Raw genomic sequence first — 19,014 nt, 5'->3', positions numbered from 1 at the left:
ATAAAAAAACACAAACCACAGTGAAAAATTTTTATTAACAAAAATGACAAATCCAAAATCAAACCAAGTTAAAAGTTTAATAGCCGTAAGGTTTTTTTTCTCTCAAGAAGACAAAGACCTGCATCATGACACGGACAAACATTTACCGAGGAGAGGTTGTTTGATGCACAAAACAAGAAGACTGCACGGACATTGCTGAACATAAGTTAACAGACTGACCCCAGATGTGACTTGATATATTGAATGACCTTCAGCTAAAAGATTTCTAAATACGCAGGAATTCAAAATTAGCAGCAATGGTTCTTCAGACTCAGTAAGCCACCATTAAGTTTCTTTTTTTTGGATAAAAAATAATGGAACACAAAATGGTAATTAAAAGTTGTAAATATTTCTTTGCTTCATAGATCTATGTTCAGAGTAGTTTGATATAACAAAAATCTTTTCAACATTAGTGCATGAGGAAAAAACAATTCCAGTCAGAGGTCAAGCCAACCAAATCTGAGTAGCACTTCACTATCCCTTCCAGTGAAATCTAAGGCATTTCTGTGAAGTTCAATTCTCCTGGAAATGGAACCGTTTCATGGTTTAAAAGAGGAAAACAATGTCAGTTATTCAGCACGAGAGCGAGTTAACAAACAGGACAAGAAGGGACACACAAAACCTAATGCAAGAATTACAGCTGGATGGAATGGTAAATTTTGTCTAACTCACCCCCATAGTGTCCATGGAAAGTAAAAGTTGGGTGGACAAGTGGGCAACTTGCCTTCGTTCACAAAAAGCACACTGCCATAGTTTGTTTTTTTAATATTTCCTACATTTCCTACAGTCATATTAACAACCACATTTTGGTATGAAATAGTTCCCTTTTAATGCAGCAATTTTACAATTAATGAACCAAAGATGAACATGTCATTCAGAAAACAAACAAATCTTATGTATAATGAAAGAGCCTGAACGTGAAGTCATACTGTGAGGTGATCCAAGTCATAATGTGAGGTGTCCCTCAGATATCTGTAGTATTGCATTTCTAAGGACAATAAATTAATTGCATAGATCATCAGACCTTGGGCGTGTGATTTCCAAACATTGGACGGAAGAGTTAAAGGATGTGGACACAGTACCAGCTGTGAACAGCCATGAGACCTACTGTAGTTTGTTTATTGCCTGTGAACCTTGTACACAAACTGAATCTACATTGCCCTGGCAGGATGAGGTAAGTCAAGGTTTTGAACATATATTTCTCTTACATTGTTCCCAACTGCTTCGGGGCACAACTCTGTAACATCTGAACCTAACACACATAATTCATCCATGATCAGGAGTCATGTTCACAAAGTGCCAACATTTGTGACACAGACAGAAGTGAAATGTCTTTAAAAAACATTAAAGCCTCTTTGACATCAACACTGAAACCAGAACAAGAAAAGTATACAAACAAACAACCAAATCATTATTTAAAAAAGAAGAAAAGAAAAGTTGAAAACATCTATTTCTCACTATGTGAAGCACACAACACACTATCAAAAATAAAATCAAAGCTTCTTTGAAAAATAGGATAAATCTTAAAAGTATTAAAACTGAAATTAAAAAAATTTAAGAAAACCTTTAAATAAGAAATGTAAAAAAAAAAAAATATGAGGATGGAAACCAGAAATGCAGAAGTAGATGCAAACACACAGCAACGGCCAGTAATATAGCATCTGTATACTGGCCTTAATAATCCACCTTTATAGAGTTTTCGGGAGAAATAACAGGACAGAGCCACACTTTGCCAGCTGATCTCCATGCCTATGTAATAAGAACTTCATACTCTAATAACAACATCTAATTCTTGCTTCAGGAAATACACTTTGGGGATTTAGTGGAGATTCAGCTTCCCCTTTTATAAAAGGGACTCAAGGGGAAGAAAAAAAAAAAACAGAAAATAGCAATAGATAAATTGCTATTTTCAGAGATTTTGGCATAATGTTGTTATTAGAATAGCTCAATCACTACTACACTGACAAAAGGAAATCAAAAGAAAGCCTAAATAAATTTTAAATCTCTTATTTACAGGCAGCTCTGTGAGATGTGATCCCTGTTAAGCAACTTTGGATTTCATCAAGTGGAGCAGCTCAAAGTGAACTTTCTGATAATAATCTCTGGAATGCTTTAAATCTATTTAGCTCTTTTAAAGAAGTCTTCTCTTTGAAATCTGCCATTAGTGACCATCATCTCTAAATTTTCTCTTCTTTGTAATCTTCTGATTGTCTAAAGCTTCGTTAGGATTGCTGGAACTATAAATTATTTGAGAACAAAGTGCCACAACGACGCGATACTACTTCAGGTAAGGTTTCATACCTGATAAACTTGCTGCCACTCCGAGAGGAGCTAATCTAATTCAGCACCAAATCTGTCTAAAGTATGAGTCATTTTGTCAGTTTGTGTTTTTTGAGCCTTCTGTATTCAAATATTTGCACCAATCAGTCAAACTATGACACATGAAACTAGAAACACACCAAAACAGAGAGTTATGTACAAAAAGGCAGGTTGAAAGTCTGAAAGTATCAGACAAAAAAAGTAAAGTAAAATCAGATTATTTTACAAAAGGACAAAACAAAACATGACTCAAAATAAAATATGGTGGTGAAATGTTCTTTTCCTGGTTTCATTCTAGCTCTCCGTAGTAGTATTAGAAAATAATATCAATAGCGTTCAGAAAAACCTCTTAACATATGTAGTGAGTGTATGTGTGTGTGTGTGTCTGTGCGTGACCTTTTTTTCTTCACTGTTATCAAAATAGATGCTCCTTGTTCTGTTCTTCCATTTCCCATTGCCTGCCATCCTCCAGCCTTGCTTGCTTGGAGTGAAAGAGTTTGTTTTAAAATATGAGTTTGTAGAAAATATTGTTTTTTGTCCTTTCTGTGTAACAGTCCATGTTCCTCCCGAGTGTCTGGTGCCTTTCGTGCAGAGTCTCTGTGCCGAGTTTCAGCACTTGGGGCCCTTGAGAGTCACTCCGGCTCCGGGGGAGGATCTGACACAGGCGACAAGACCGGCCAATTAGAAACAAGAGCTACTGCTGCACTGCCTCTTTTTTTGCAGCAACATCACAGTAAGGCAAAACAGTGTTTTTGGATTATGATGTAGGTACGTGCAGATACACAAAACAAGCACACGCAGACACCAGCAATGATCAAAACCCACCTCTGCCACCTCTTCACTTGTTATGCTGGTAGGAGTAGGTTGTGTGTTCTGTGGGCGTCTCTATGGCAACGGGCTGTTGGACGGCACTTTCCTGAGAGGGAGGCGGCGGATATTATATTTCATTTCACATAACATGTTAGTGTTAAATTGTTCTAGTGGGAGACAACAGAGGCCGTTATTACCTCAACTGAGATGTTGGTGGCAGGCACTTGGGTGTACTGGGGGATGTAGGTCCCCTGCATAGATGTGTTTGCAGGCATATACTGCGGGAGAATGGAGATTAGAAGTCCGTTAGACATGACGGCTACATTGGCAATAACATTGTTAAATACAGCTGCAGTGTTCAGGCTTTGCACGTCACATTACACCTGCCTTTATTAGCCTAAATTACAAAATGAATCGGCAACTTGAGAGGAACATTCCTTAAATCTTAATCTGATTTACGCAAGTTGCCCAAACACAAGCCTAGTGATCGCCACCTTAAGGATCAGATCCTGGCAGATCCTTGAAAGCAGGGAACGAAAAGTTGAGATCACTGCCTGTGTCATTCCTTTGGTATATTCTTGGATAACACGATCACAGACTGGCCAGCTTGGTGTATATGAATGCGCTTTGGTGAGGTTTGCTGACATCACCTCACATTTCAAGTATTTTCCAGCTGCCATTTTGAGCCACCAGTGTATCAAACTGCCTCGTGCAGCTATAGCAGTTAATTACTGACTGTGCCACTGCTGCCCATGGAGAGGTGGCTGAGCTGCTGTGTCAAGGGCCCCATCATCGAGGTGGGCTGGATGGACATGGTGTGGTCCATTCCTGGTGTCAGGACTGCTCCCTGTGAAAAACATATAGCAGTGTTAACGCTTGACATGAGGACAAAGACACTAGAGATTGATATTTAAGGCATCTCCTGCTACAAAAACAACAAGGAAGGCCAACAGCTTTAAGATTCAGGATACTCACTGTGGGCGGCATAATGTATGACTGATGGTGTATCCAGGATGGGTTGTGTACCTGCAGGAAAAAGAAAAACACAGGTGTACCAGGATAAGAATAAATAATATTAACAAAAAGGTTTAATCAAATTAAAGTATACACAAGTGAAACCCCATAAATTTAGCTGTGTTGTATTTTAAATTAAATTTTTAAATGACTATTGTTTCACAATACTGGGATTTCTAGCTTTGAGCTTCCTAAACTACCTGGTAAGTGGACACAGGTGAATGCATGTAAGGGGAGAGGGAGCTCGGTCCGATCATCCGGTTGGGGGCAATGCTGTAGGGAGAGGAGTAGAACCTACAAAAAGAGACACAGAGTTATTAGTCACCACAACATGATTGCAGCCCCTCTGGCTATACAAGGGATTTGTCAGATTAGCAGTGCTGACCCGTTCTGTAAGGCGGTGGTGGGGTCATAGGTAAGGGTCATTCCTCCCTGCAGAAAAAAGACAGAGGTCATTATGAGGCCGATCAATGTACCATAACACAATGTTGCATAATAAAGCGTTTTCATAAAAGTCATCAGGTCATGAAGGCAAAAAACTAAACCTACAGTCTCCCCGTCTCTTGTCCAGGGTCGGCCGTTCTGTAGATATTTTCCTTGGCTCTGACGCTTCTTCTGGCCTCCATCAGCAAATTTGCACAACAACGGCTCTGGCGGCACTGGAAAATATTATAGTAACATGAAAATACATTGTCAGTATCATAAACGTGAAGCTCTTTAGATGCTATTTTTTTTTTTTTAAAGATGCTAGATTCAAACAAGATGTCATCTCAAAGACATGAAGTGAAACAAAATAGAAACATTACCTGGAACTCCTGGTGGAGTCTTGATATATTTTCCATTGAAATGTTGGATGATGGCTTCACATTTCTCTGTTGACTCCATCCTATAGGAAAAGGTGATCGTATATATTTATTGAAAATAATCGCTGTTTTCTTCAGTATTTCCAGTTGGAGAGTCTCTACCTGTACTGGCCACCAGAGGGCTCACTCACCATGATTAATACTGAAAATATTAACCTGATCTGAAACTGAAGTACTGACAACTCAAATTTTTGCATTTTTCTTTGTACAACTAGATATTTTCTTCGAAGCACTTGTAGCTGCACCATCATTAATCAATAATGAACCAGCCGTCCTATGACGTGTGGCTAAATAACCGAAGCCTATACCTGGCAAAGCCAACTCCCCGGCTGGTTCCGTTGGCGTCGCGGAGGATGCGAGTGGAAATGGCCTGGCTGAAGGGCTTCAGCATGTTCTCCAGCTCCTGCTCGTCCATGGACAGAGGCAGGTTGGAGATGTATAAGTTGGTGGGGTCCTGCTCCTGTTGCTGAATGGAGAGAGAAGCCAAGAGAGGATTAATGAATGAGGATGTGGAGCAGACAGAGCTCTTCTGTATAATAGTACGAGGATGGATTTTTGTAACCTTTTAACAGGAAGTGTGTGTGATGTCTGATATTTGGAGGGGTGGCAGGTGTAGGACATTAGACAGTTAAAATAACAGTCTGAGAGAAAGGGTAGAGGGTTTGAAGTTGAAGGCAGATTTCATTTTGGCCTCGTATGAGAAATTGAGCTGAATGGATCTAAGGAGAAAACAGATATTCAGAGATGATGGAGATAGTATTCTGGCTGGACTTCAGCTGAACTTCTCTCTCATTTTGACTCCCTTTATTTCTGTCTCTTCTACTTCAGTTCATCCAGCTCACTCCTTTTCTTCTACACACTCCTCTCTCATACTCCGTCACCCATATGTTATTACCAAAAGCGTAGAAGACAGGGCCATTGTGTGAGACTAGCCTCTTAAGAGGATGAAAATGCAGGATCCAGGTAATGTGATATCAAAGCATAATTACATTTCAAATGGCTCTCCATCCGTGGACGATCGAAAATGATTATGTGCTCTCCCTCTGAGGAGAATCACAGCGGAGATATTCTGGATAAAGACCTTTGGAAATGATCTGAAGAACATCTGAAGCATTGTCCTATCATCTCCACACAAGGCAAACATTATCTTTCTGTTACCTAGGTCATGGTAATAATATGGCGCTTGCATACAAGCAGTTATATTCATGTGGTAATCCCGACCTTGAATGCAGGCACAGAGGCCAGCTCTGTTGGCTTGCATAAATCAGACCAATTATGCAGCTTTTCCAAATCTAAATTTAAAATTAGTAAAAGACATTATGAAAGAAAGTGCCACACTTTCATTTTAGGCTTTTGAACTAGTTTGTTTTTGGTTCTTCTTTTCTTTACTTTGCCTCCTGCTCAAATAAATTTAATTTCGACCAACAGTATCTTGTAAGATAACCAATCTGTATCACCCTCTAACCATTATGCATATTCATTATCTCAGAGTGCAGATGTGATTAAAAACCTGTAAATGCAGTGTGAATTAATTTTCATCCTATGAATAATGCATGCGTAATCGCTGCGACCTGCGGTGAAGGTGATTTCTCCTTCACCTCCCTCCTCCTCGTCCTCCACCACAGCAGTGCCAGCAAGCGCTGAAGCTCGGACCCGTGAACGCGAGCAGAGAAGACCCGCTGTGGGTTTCAACCGCGAATGAGTCAGACTGAGTCAGAGAGAAATCTGACGCAAACATAAGCCTTGTTGTAAACCCGGAGTGAAGGGGTGAGTGGAATCAAGTTATTTTGTGAGCAAGGAGCCGTATGAATGTCAGTGATCCAGCTTAACAAGAGATCAGCTTTCCCTGGGTGTTGGTGGTGTGCGTGTGTGTGCGCGCGCTTGTGAGTGTGTGTCATAATCCGGTTGAGGTGCATGTGTGATTGTCAAGTGTGCTCTGTGTGTGTGTGTGTGTGTGTGCTGACAGGGCGGGTGGCTGGGCATAGGGCCCTGCTGACTGCGGAGCTGCTCAGACACTGAGTCAGATGCCACCAGGGAGAACAGACAGGTCCTTTGTACAGGGAGCACAGAGAGCAGGCCCTGGGACACGCTCCCTCAACACCGTCACCACTACGAAGTAGACACATGCACATCATGCACATGTACACACGTACCTGTGTGCATCTGTGCACTCTTGTTTGTGTACACATGTATTCCACAGTGCATTAACACTTATTTAAGCATACACCCATATGCACACGCAGTGCACCGCCCAGAAAACACACATGCAGGCAGGCAGGCACGCACAAACGTAATTGGCTTATATTCCTGAACCACTGCCCATGTACAGAAAAAAAAACATGGGGAGAAAGCAAGCTGGAGAAAGGACTTGAAACTGCTTTAAAAGAGAAATTAATGAGGTCAAGAAACAATCTTTCTGCTGCGAGGTTAATAATTAACCATTTAATTTGTAATTAATAATTAATCCTTTAAATTTTTGCTGAGTCAGTTTCAAAATGTCTAAAAGGTTTTTTATTTCATCTGCTGAGAATTGATGTCAGACCAACGATTTTAGTTAAGCTGACACCATGTTGCACAAAATAACCCCCACAAATATTGGCATCTCAAGTGGAGTTCTTACCTTGGCCATCTGAGCCTGCACTCCACCCGCCTTCAGCGCAGTCACTGCCTTCTGAGCTGAGGCTGGACTGTCAAAGTCAACAAAGCCATAGCCTGCGGGGAACCGAGACATACGGCGAGACATGCAAGTTATGACAATGAGATAGAAGTACTGCAGGACTCTATGGATGCAGGCATGTAATTTGAACTCATGAAGTACTCATGGTAGTAGTGTTTGAATCTGAAGAGACAGCCAGCTATGTTTGGACTGTGACCTCTCCATGGAGGACAGATATAATAATATACATAATATACTAGTCGTTCCATATTATTTCACACAGCACATACCGGTTACGTAGATACAGTGTTAAGCTTAACACACAGTTAACACTTAGCAACTGAAAGCAAATGGCTTTATTGAGAAGAACGAATCAGAAATGGGCTGTAACCTTGTAAATCTCTTTACATTCAAACTACAGCAGACATGAGAAACTATGTAGTGTCGTGCTTGTGGCATTAAGGTGTTAGTGAATACATTATCTAGTGAGGCCATTAACAGCTGTGAACTGGAGAGGTGAAATCAGAAACAGAGCATAATGGTCTATTATATGAGGGTGGTTCAAATAAATTTACAGTAATGTGAAAATATTATGAATTTCAATTTCATAATTAGAACTGCAACGATTGGTTGATTAATCAATTAGTAGACAGAAATAATGAACAAAAAAATTATTATAAAATTACTTTGGTAATCGAACGTTTGAACGCTGAATGTTTAAGTAATTTTTTGAGCAAAAATGGTAAAAATGTAAATCCTGGCTTTCTTTAAAACCTACTAAATGTGATATTTGTGTTCCAGAAAGTTGTCATCAGACCCTCTAATTCCTAACTAAGCCTTTGATACAATAGGAAACTTTCCCCATTTAAGCTTCTGTTAAAATTCAACATGAAGATTAAACACTGACATAGTTTTGAGCTCGCTTTGCCACCTCCGTATGGACTGATCTTTCAACCTCCCCTCAGCATTTACTTTCAACCAGCTGATGCCTTTACACCTCACCTTTGCACTTGTTGGTGGTCTTGTCCAGGATGGCCTTGGTGGATACGATTTTCCCATACCTGAAAAACAGCGAGGTTTACACTCAAGAATCGTCCTTGAATTGTGAACTGATAACAATTACTTGTTTACAGTCAGTATTAGCACTGCAACAATGCTGAGGCAATGTAGTTTCCCCATCTAAACTTAACACACCCTGTGAGATTGCACATGATGGCTGAATTATAATTCACATTACAGGTTCCTAGAATACAATTATACCATCTGATAATAAATTATGTGCATAGAGAAAACCTTTAAAGCAGGGTGGGGCAATAATGAAATGAGAATAATGGGTTTTTAGCATGCTAGAAAGATTTTCCACATTTTATTCATCACACATAGATGTCAATAAGGATCATAACTCCAAGGGGAATCCAAGATGAAGTTAGAATATGGTAAACATAGATGCTGTATTTTCAGATTACTTCACAATGTGTTACCAATGTAAAAACCCTGCTTTATCTATCCAGCTGGCCAGCTATAGACACTGCAGATGCATAGGATAGTGCCTGGCTTGGGCAAATGCTTCTGTGCGGCAGAGTGTCTATCGGTTCCCATCTCTCCAGGCATGTGCATGCAGTGTAATCTGATATGCCTCTCCTTGGCTGTCCTGTCCAATGCTGGCTCCCAGCCATACTCTCATTCTACTAACCAGTTTCCCTCTGGGCAGCGCTCGTCCCTCCACTGGGTCTTAGTGCCCATCACAATGCAGTCCAGCTCTCATCCAGTGACCCTGCACCAATGCCATATTTCATCTCGGCTCAAAGAGTCACTTTAAATAATACACTCTATTAATAAGGATTAAGCCATGACCTGCTAAAACTGTAATCTGACAGTTAATCTGTTGGATTACTGCAAAATTTGAAATGAAATTGTTTCTCGAGTTAATTTAGGATTACTTTCCCTTTAGTGAAAAAAGATAAATGTAAACCTTAACCAAGGTGGCTTAAGGTCATACGTCAAGGTGATTGCGTTTTTACGAGAATATACAACTGTTTTAAATAATTGATTTAGGCACTGGTAGATTTTAGTAGTGCTTGTTAAGAATAGAAATATTAAATCACTAAATACACAGTATGTTCAAACTTTACTTGAAGACCAAGCCATCCTTGGTTTTATCCAAAAATGCTGTTTTTACCGTCAATTTAAATTGACATTATGGAACTCCCTCTTGATTATGTCATTAATCAAAGCTGAGGGCTTTGAGAAAGAACTTCAAATATATTTTGTACTGAATGGGTTTTAATTGTGTCTGATTTCCTGTTCAAATTCATTCTTAGGTCACATTTGTGTTCATACATTACATAAAAACACTTTCTTAAATTAAAGATTTCTTAAATAATGTTTTTTACCTGACAAGGCAAAGGTACAGCAGACAGACAAATAACTAAAACAAACATGTAGTTAATTACCTTCTCCTGCAAAATGAATCCATCCAGTGTTGGTTAACCGAATGCCTGTTGTATTATGCATTTGGCTTCCTATATAACATTACTATTTCATGGTGCATTTCTGATTCTGTGCCATAACATGACACCAACTGGACTGGATGGATATTCCAACATTGTTTTCCTATTTTCATATGCATCATTACTGTGGGTCCAAAGCAATCCCACCACATTATGAGTAACATTTAAGCTGTGAGCTTGCCGAACTCTACTGCTGCTTACACAGTTGAGATACCCGTTTACTTAATTGCGCTCAGAAGTCTTGGACTGCATGATGCAGAGCGAAAAGAGGAGCTAGAGACTCAGCCATGTGTGAGAGAGCACAGCATAATCCAGCCCAATGTCCATCCATGGTCAACCACCAGAGACGGACCAGGGCAAGAACCGGAGCGGCAGTGAGGCACCCAGAGAGACAACTGCAGGGGCCAGAGATGGAGAACCAACCCCCATTCCCTCCTCTATTCCCTCACTTCCAACACAGTCCATCTCAGAGCGAGCAACAACTCTCGGGTGGGGGAGGGGAGCTTTGGAAGTGTTGTGCCTTATACTATGCATACATTTACTGTTCAAACTTGAGTTAAGTAAGACAAATTCCCTCCGTGACTTGTCTTCCTACTGTTTTACATCCTCATCTACAAGCGTTTTCCCCAGTAACTATTATTGGATTCAGTATGCTGTCTCAGTCTGGTTTAACTGAGAATTACATTAGCCTTAATGTGCTCCGCTAAAAGGCAAATTTCATGCAGTGATTTTATCTGCTCTGTAAAAGCAGAAATATGAGAACTACCCCCACAGAACACCACCTGACACACAAACCCTGAACTCCATTCACTCCTCCCCCTCTGATTCTCTCCATCCACCCACTTCACCCCCCCTTCATGCCATTGCCCTTGTTTGTCTTTCCCTTTCCCCTGGGCTCGCCGTTTCCTGTAGGGTTGGGCAGCCTCATGTGAGCCATATCTTCCAGACAGCTGTAAAATAGCAGGCCTCTCCCTCCCGCTCTCCCTTATTCAATCTCTCTAGCCCCCTTTCCCTCCTTTTCTATCACATTCTCCTCTGCTCTTCTGGTCCTCATCACCAGGCTCACAAATTCAATTAAGTGAACCCAGATCATTCATCTCAGCCCGGCTTGTTTTGATGTGTTCCACTGAAGGCCTAACAAACATATCAGATGGACTGAATGATGCTATTGTTTGATGTCTGATGCAGCCCACAACAGAGTTTTCAAAGACTTATACTGATGAGCAACATAGTGAGGTATTTATAGTGCAGAGTATGACTTTGAATTAGGAGAGCATGGTCTCATTGTCATCATACTGTATGATGATAATCTATGAGACTGAAGCACGGGAGAGCAATAACTCATACAAGTCAAAGAGGCAGCAAGAGGAGACACACAGAAAGAATTAGCGTGAGAGAGGGAGACTAAACATTCTGTACCTAGTTGTAGGAAAGTCTGTGCTTAGCTATGCCAAACTGAGAGGTCTTAGTTTGCTGCCCAAATGAGTGTTTGTTTTTCCATAAGGCCACTAAATGATGGGCCTTAAAAACATCTGGCAGAAAATATGGCCTTCTTCAGTCCAGAAATACCTGCTAAGGTGTGCTTCAAAATACATGAGTAAAGCGAAAGGGAGGGGTGCAAATACTGTATTTAGTCGTGCAATCCTTGATGCATTCAGCCAGCAAACCATCGGCTATCTATCAATGCACCCATCACTCTATTCTTTCTTAATCTACTCTGCAACTCTAATCTGTTTCACGCGAGCAGTGGACTGCCACAGAGAGATTTACTGGGTGTACATGGAGAGGTTAGAGCAACTGGTTTTTGGGTGACTTACGGCTGACAGAGTTTGACCAGATCCTGGTCTGTGGTCCCAGGGTGGAGGCCACGGATGTACAGGTTGGTTTTACTCAGCTGCTCTCCCCCACTGCTGCTGCTGCCATTGCTGATGGAGGTAGTGGTGGAGTTGCTGTTGTTGTTGGGGCTTGGAGGAGCCATCTGATGGTTGGAGGGGGACACATACGTCTGCTGCAGAACAAATAGAGGGCGGAGTCAGATTTGGGATGGTGCACAATGCAGATCCTTATTTAGGTACATGAAGTTAAATGTATAGCAGCCAAATGGACACGAAGCAAGAAAAGCTTGTTAACAGTCTAATTAGTGGCCTGCTCAAACTGCAGACTTACGAGGAGAAACTCAATTAAAGACACAATAAGCCAGAATGTGAGCAACAGTGGCTGGTTGATGTCAGTGGCAATGAAGCTGCTTCTTCTGATTTGAGAGGTCAGGTGAGAATATACCATTTTTAGTGTGTCCAATACAAATAAGTTAAATAATAATAACCTTAACATTAGGCAATGTATGTGTCCAAAGAGAGAGGAGAAGAGAAAGAACAATATGTGAGGACATGTACTGTTAGCAGAATGTACAAAAACATGCACATATAAATATTAAAATCTCTATGTGGGTGTGAGGTGTAGATAATGTAATACAGGCTCTGAATGTTCCCAGGTTTAGCAGTAGTGGGAATCATCAAAATCACCAACTACTGGGTTACACACATACATTAAACATGCATTGTTAAAATCAATCAAACTCTACAAGCAGACAGTGGCGATTTAATCCCTCCAGCCCATCCTACTTGGGCAGGTGTTGATTGGTCAATGAATGGTGGCTGAACAAGTCCATGCTCACTATCAGTTTTCACAAAGATGGAGGAGGGCTGGAATATCAAGCATGATCTGGTCTTCAATGTTGCAACACTGAGTATCTTGAAAGAACAGATGTTATGAACTCATTCATTAGGAAAATAATTCACCCTATCTTTTGCAGTGATCCCCTATCTAGTAAAATGCTACTTGTAAATGTATTTTACATGCATTAGTGAAGCCTGAGACAGAACCATTGCTTGATTGCTGTGTCTGTATATCTGATTTGATGTATACTGATAATCATGGAGATATACCTCAGGGAAATGCCACTTTTGGCATTGGAAAAGTAAATTGTGAAAATGTATGTCTTACATGAGAACTATGCAATGCCTTTATCATGATGGCAATCGAGTGCATTTATAAATGTAAAAACAAAGGATATAAAATTAAATCTGATAGGAATAAAGTCCTTGAGCTCCAAACTGCTGCATGAGAGGCTTTTATCTGGTGGCTTGAAGCTGGAAGGATTTTTGCAAACAATTTTCATTGTGAGTTCCAATCAAAACTGTTCACAGAGAGATCTGTGGATTATCCACACTAACCAGGAAATTGTTTCTGGAAGGAAACTTTTATATTGGCTTTTTCAAATCAAATTTTTCAGTGCTTAGAGCAACAAAAACAAATTCCACTCACCACTATTTTCTTAGTGTGGCGGCAGAAATCTCAAAACCTAAACTATCTCAATGGCTAGATGGCAGCAAATGTTTTTTTTTTTTTAAACTGAACTATAAGTTAGGATACTAACATATAGTCACATAATTTTGTCGCAATCTCACATGACTGTATATATCAACAATGAAAACATTATATGCTCTGGGTTACGTGCTTGTACTAAACTTCGCGTATGCTTAACTGATTACATGACCTGGCGATTCAGTGTGCAACTGTACACTATGAAAGGAGCAGTATACTGAGACTTTGCACACCTCTATGCATGCTTGCAATAAGCATTTGACTGGTTGTGGCATGATATGTTCATCAGTTTAAACATACCCACATATAAGGCTGTGATAATAAATCTTTTTATTTTATGTGAGGGACGTATTGTTAATACTATGGACGCAATTGTGCAGAGTAAACTAAATCAAATTGGTATGAAAGTAAGTCAGCTAACTTTGGCCTTAATATTGCCTTTCTCCCTTTGCTGGTGGAGGAGGAACTGTTTGATTAGTTAGGGTCAGCAGGCCTGGCCCCAGGGAACAATGGGATGGCTTGTTGGACACCACAAGGTCAGCACTGGAGCACCAGCTTATTAACAGAGGGGGAGTTGTCAAAAGACTGCTGGAATCAAGCTAATTATGACCTCTCTATTCCTCTCTGCTGGGGATCTGTTCTAAGCAGCTAGTACACGTTTAATTTAGATTCCAGAAACAAACAAAACAAGCTCTGAGGGAACATCACATTTCACAAAATGAAAACTAGGATTTTAATGATCAAAAGCAACGATTTAAAGCGCAAACTGTGTGTTGAAAAGTGAGAAATAGGATTTGATATGAATGTTCATGTCATTCTCACAATGTTTGCAGTCTAACGTCAGCAATGTTACACAACTAAAGTCAGTGATTCATAGATTCAGATCTTGTCTGGATGTGGTTACATCAAAGATTAAAAGATCAGCCAATCATGTGTGCCTCAAACAAACCACAGCCAATCAACTAATAGAGCTCCGTCCGGACGCGCTTTTATTGGTCACAAGTCACGTCAGTGAAATCAGAAGTTCAGCACCAATTTATTAAGTCGGTGAAGTTAATTAGCAGGGAAATGGGATAAAGCTGCTTTAAACCTATAGCCTACTTCAAGCTAGCTAACTGTATACAGGCAGGATGACTAAAAAAAACTGATAGATTCATGATAAATGGCTAAAAATGTGCTCTCATATCTAATACTTATACATTTTATACATGTGTAATATAGCAACAACCTTTCAGACATTACAGACAAGAGTAGAAACAGGAGTGAGTCTTTTGCAAGCTGTATTATATCCATGCTACCCAGCTGCCATATGTTTTCCAAACTGTTTAGGGAATCGCCTTCGGATCTTACTCCCTGTCTTTTCAGTCAAGCTGGGAAAATCACAGTGACTCACAGGGCCCATTCATCTTGGTCTTTCTCTCTAATCTCCCTCTCTTCTTTAGCATCAATAGTACGCCGTTTGTTTTTCCACAATCACAGCCTCTTCCTGTGCTTTCCCTTGCCTTCACAGTAGGCGGCCTGCGCAGACTATCAGGAGGGATGCACCTGCAGAGGCTTGGGGAGATAGGATCTGACGGGAGACTGGGTCCGGTCCCGAGCCTAGCTAGTGAGGCCTGTCTAATTGGGATCTGAGCTTGTTAGTGGAAAGTGCTAATCCCTCTCATGTGCTCTGAAGTCAGAAGGTAGTGTCTCATTAAGACCGCTGTGCTAGGCTTCTTCTGAGAAAAGGATGGCAGAGAATCAGATCCACACCTACTCCCCATCTGCCCCAGTGCCCAGTGCCAGCTCCAGGTGTTTTGCCACCCATGTAAGGTAATAAAGTAATGCAGTTAGTTAGTCTATGCCCAGAGCCTGACCTTTTGGCATGTTATTGATTTCCTTCCTGCTTGTTACTCTTCAGTCCACAGCTGCCCACATATCTTTTCACACACTTCCTTACATGCACCACAGTGTCATCTCTGGGCATTCTTTACATTCCTCCTCAATACACAGGTTTGAGTTTCTCTTCCTGAAGAAGACAGGGGTTGTGGGGGACGTGTTTTGGGTTTAAGATTAGAGTTCAAGCTGTCATCGTTAAATTGAGCTACATTCCTGGAGGCATCACAGCTCCGCAAGAACTGGCTTTCTTGACAAGACAAGATCAACCCTGATAAATACAGGAAATCCTTCGGTGAACATACAACACACACACACACACACACACACACACACACACACACACACACACACACACACACACAGAGATTTACAATTGACATACAAAAAATGGATAAAAAACAAGAGCTGTTTATTTTTATAGAGTATAATAACAAAGTAATCCTATTCAACCCATGAGCAATTAATTTTCAGTTGATTTAAGCCACTCTACCACTACTGCTACAACTACTACCGCCATTACTCCGTGTTTAGAGAAGCTGGAAATATGTGTAGTCCTCACATCCCCATTACTATCACAGAGTCTGCAGTTACAGGTGCAAAAAGATTAGCTATTTGTTATATTATTATAGATGTGCAAGGAGCACTACTATAGTAAGCGGCCTACAGCATAGTACAGAGAAAGGAAGTGTCCTCCAGGCAGCAGCTGAAGACTGATGAGGTGATTACAGTTGCAGGGAGCAGAGGTGATGCCTATTGGGAGCGCAGGTGTCTCAAGGACTTTTTCATCCGAGAGAGAACAATGAGTGCCAAGTGAGACCGGATGTATGCCTTTAAGTCTACAGTAATAGCAAAGACGTGAGTCTTATGATCTGATGCTTGAATGCTTCATTACTCAGGCAACATAAACCTTTTGTGAAACTGCTACTGAGGCCGTAAGAACAATCGTTCAAAATCTTCATTTAATTGTCTTTATACAAAGACAAGCATGTAGGTGCCTAAAAAGTCCAAGTAAAAAAAATAATAGTATTGATTTTATAGTGTCAAACAGATTCATTATTTGAATTAGTCTTAGAATAAAATGTATTTTACTCATTATTACCAACGTAATGGTAAATGGTATACAGTCAATAATGCACAAGGAAACTATCAACATCATAATTTCTATATTGCCAAAACAGTTATTATTTATACCCTGCAACGAATATATGTCTATGAATACATCACACATTGCATCTTCAATCAGAGAGAAATATCTTAAAGTTGGAGTCCTACCTGCTTGGCTAAAGAAACTTTAAAAGGCACAGTGGAAAAGATCATAGTGTTACAGATGTAATCTTTTAATGTTGTATTTCTCCAGCTTCAGGCAAAAAAGACAAGAGAAACGAGAAACGGTGCAAGGTGGAAGAACTTAATCAGAAAAGTGATGAAAGTCCTTGCCGTCCTGTGGCTAAAAAAGAAAGAGATTTCTCCTTGATCTCCTTCTTCTGACTCAATCCAGTTTCATTAAAGAAAAAACACCAGAAAATTCCCAACAGACGCTTAAAAAAGTCTGTTTTCAACAGGTATCAAAGCACCCTGAAGAGAGTTGAAAGTCAATTCTTAGGTCAAGGGACTCATCAGTTAGGAGGAATGTTCAGACTTTCTTCTTCGTGTGAACTGAACCACTGACAGACAAGAAATCAAGGTATGTGAAACACACAGGGGAGAGAGAAAAAAGACGGGGGAGTTAATCGAAAGCAGAGGAAAGGGGGGGAAATCTCTTAATCCTTTCTTTTCTCCGCCCTTTTTCCCGTAGTAAAAGACACAGACCAGGGGTTACCACTTGGCGCTGGATTTACAAGTCTTCGCTCTGTGTGATTTTGGCGCTCTAACAATGCGAAATGTGAAGAAGAAAAAAAAAAAGTGTGTGCATGTCTTCTTTCAAGGAAAAGGTTTGAGTTTGCAGAGCCCCTTTTGAAATGAGCACATTGTCTGAATCCAGGATTCCAGGAATTCCAGGTCATTAATCTGAGTAATCTGAATTCCTGCCAGCCAAGAGGCAGGGAAGGGAATAACACAGGGAAGGAGGGACACATTTGATTTCAGCTTTGTTCAGTTGTGCATTCTAGAAATGCTTAAAATCAGGCATCAACATCCTCCAGATACCACACCAGCATTTTAAAGACACACTCCTTGGCATGACATTTAATAGTTTACATCCACAGGAATGAGCACTCAAAATGCTCCAACATTATAACAGTTCAGACTATTAGTGAAGTCTGCAATTTCTATATACCCCAGAAATGTAAATCGTGACAATTCAGACTATGCAGTCTGCAAGGAAAAAGTGGTGGGAAATGGATAACAATGTCACCTCATGAATTATTCATAAGAAAGCACAAGCTAATCAATATTAGACCTCGTATATTGTTTCAGCTCTGTCGTCCTTTTTCTACTAACTAACTAATCTGCACACGCAGTCACATATGCATTAGATTCATTAAATCAACTTTCATCTTTTTCACAGTGCCATGCAAAACCCTCTCAGTCTTCATCAGCAGGACTGAAGGGGTGGGGCATATCTGTACGCGTAAAAGAGGAGGAAAAAAAAAAAAAACTTTGCTAACTTGTGGTTAATTCAATGAAAACATTACCTAAGCGAAGACGCAGTTGCATCAACCCCCACGAATTCATTAAAAAAGTCGAATATAATCCGCCTTATTTAGCTTATTCAGAGCTTTAAGAGCATCTACGGCACATTTGTAAGCCTCTACTCTGTGCGCAGGCTAGGTGTAGGAAGAGACCAGAGACCGTGTCGGAAAAAAATGAAAGCAAACTGGAGTAGTAATCCACAGGCAACAATGTAACGGAGAGCGTGTTAGTTTGCATAACGTAACTACAACACGAAAGAGCCGACAGCAAAGGCTGCAAGTGCGCGCAAAGAGAATTTAAACGTCGCCTGTGATCCACTTTCAAGGACACTGCAGCTTAAACAGCCGAGCAGCTTTTAACTGAGGAGACAGAGCTCGAACAAGACCGCATCGAGAAATCACTCAGCGGTTTGCAAAGAGAGGACAGAAAGTAGGCTGCGGTGCTGCTATTTACCCTCTTGCTGTTTTTGCCGGTGTAGCCGTTGTATGGGTTGATTCCTGTCCTTGGCGGCACAGAGAGCAGCATTTTCACTCGGCGCTGTGTCCGGAGGAGCGGAGAGCCAAGGCAGTCAGCTGACGTCAGCCAGGGAAATAGAGCCAGGAACAGCCGTAGTGATTGGAGTCGCTCTTCCCTGCTCTCTGATGTGCTCCACACACACTTACACTGGCTATGAGCTCACGTAGAATATCTCACTGTATGTCGGGGCTTCACACCTGGGACCCCACAAGCCTCCTTTTTTTTTTTTTCTTACTTAAGAGATAAATGCCAAAATATCTGGCTAGAATCAGAATCAGCTTTAAGTTTGTGAACACATACAAGGAATTTGACTTAACACAACCAGGTAGACAAGGACGACAGAGTTGAACAAGTAAACAAAGTAAACACACATTTAACTCTAGCATAAACATTT

General features: G+C 40.7%; 1 protein-coding gene across 1 annotated transcript; it reads right to left on the bottom strand.

Moving 5' to 3' along the window:
• Positions 1 to 46: 46 nt before the first annotated feature.
• On the bottom strand, positions 47 to 18,643 carry LOC139209484 (RNA-binding motif, single-stranded-interacting protein 2-like). Its single transcript, XM_070839206.1, has 14 exons — positions 18,558 to 18,643; positions 12,029 to 12,219; positions 8,704 to 8,762; positions 7,666 to 7,757; positions 5,354 to 5,511; positions 4,989 to 5,068; positions 4,732 to 4,841; positions 4,568 to 4,614; positions 4,383 to 4,476; positions 4,144 to 4,194; positions 3,905 to 4,015; positions 3,366 to 3,446; positions 3,184 to 3,274; positions 47 to 3,013 (listed from the first exon to the last, which is right to left on the bottom strand). The coding sequence occupies exons 1-13, from the start codon at positions 18,627 to 18,629 to the stop codon at positions 3,197 to 3,199; spliced, it is 1,224 nt and encodes a 407-aa protein (XP_070695307.1). The 5' UTR covers positions 18,630 to 18,643; the 3' UTR covers positions 47 to 3,013; positions 3,184 to 3,196.
• Between the last annotated feature and the right edge of the window lie 371 nt (positions 18,644 to 19,014).

Source organism: Pempheris klunzingeri, chromosome 11 (assembly GCF_042242105.1).
Source record: "Pempheris klunzingeri isolate RE-2024b chromosome 11, fPemKlu1.hap1, whole genome shotgun sequence".
In the NCBI taxonomy this organism is placed as follows: Eukaryota; Metazoa; Chordata; class Actinopteri; order Acropomatiformes; family Pempheridae; genus Pempheris; species Pempheris klunzingeri.
The sequence above is the reverse complement of the archived record's forward strand: the minus strand, read 5'-3'. Positions and strand labels throughout refer to the sequence as shown.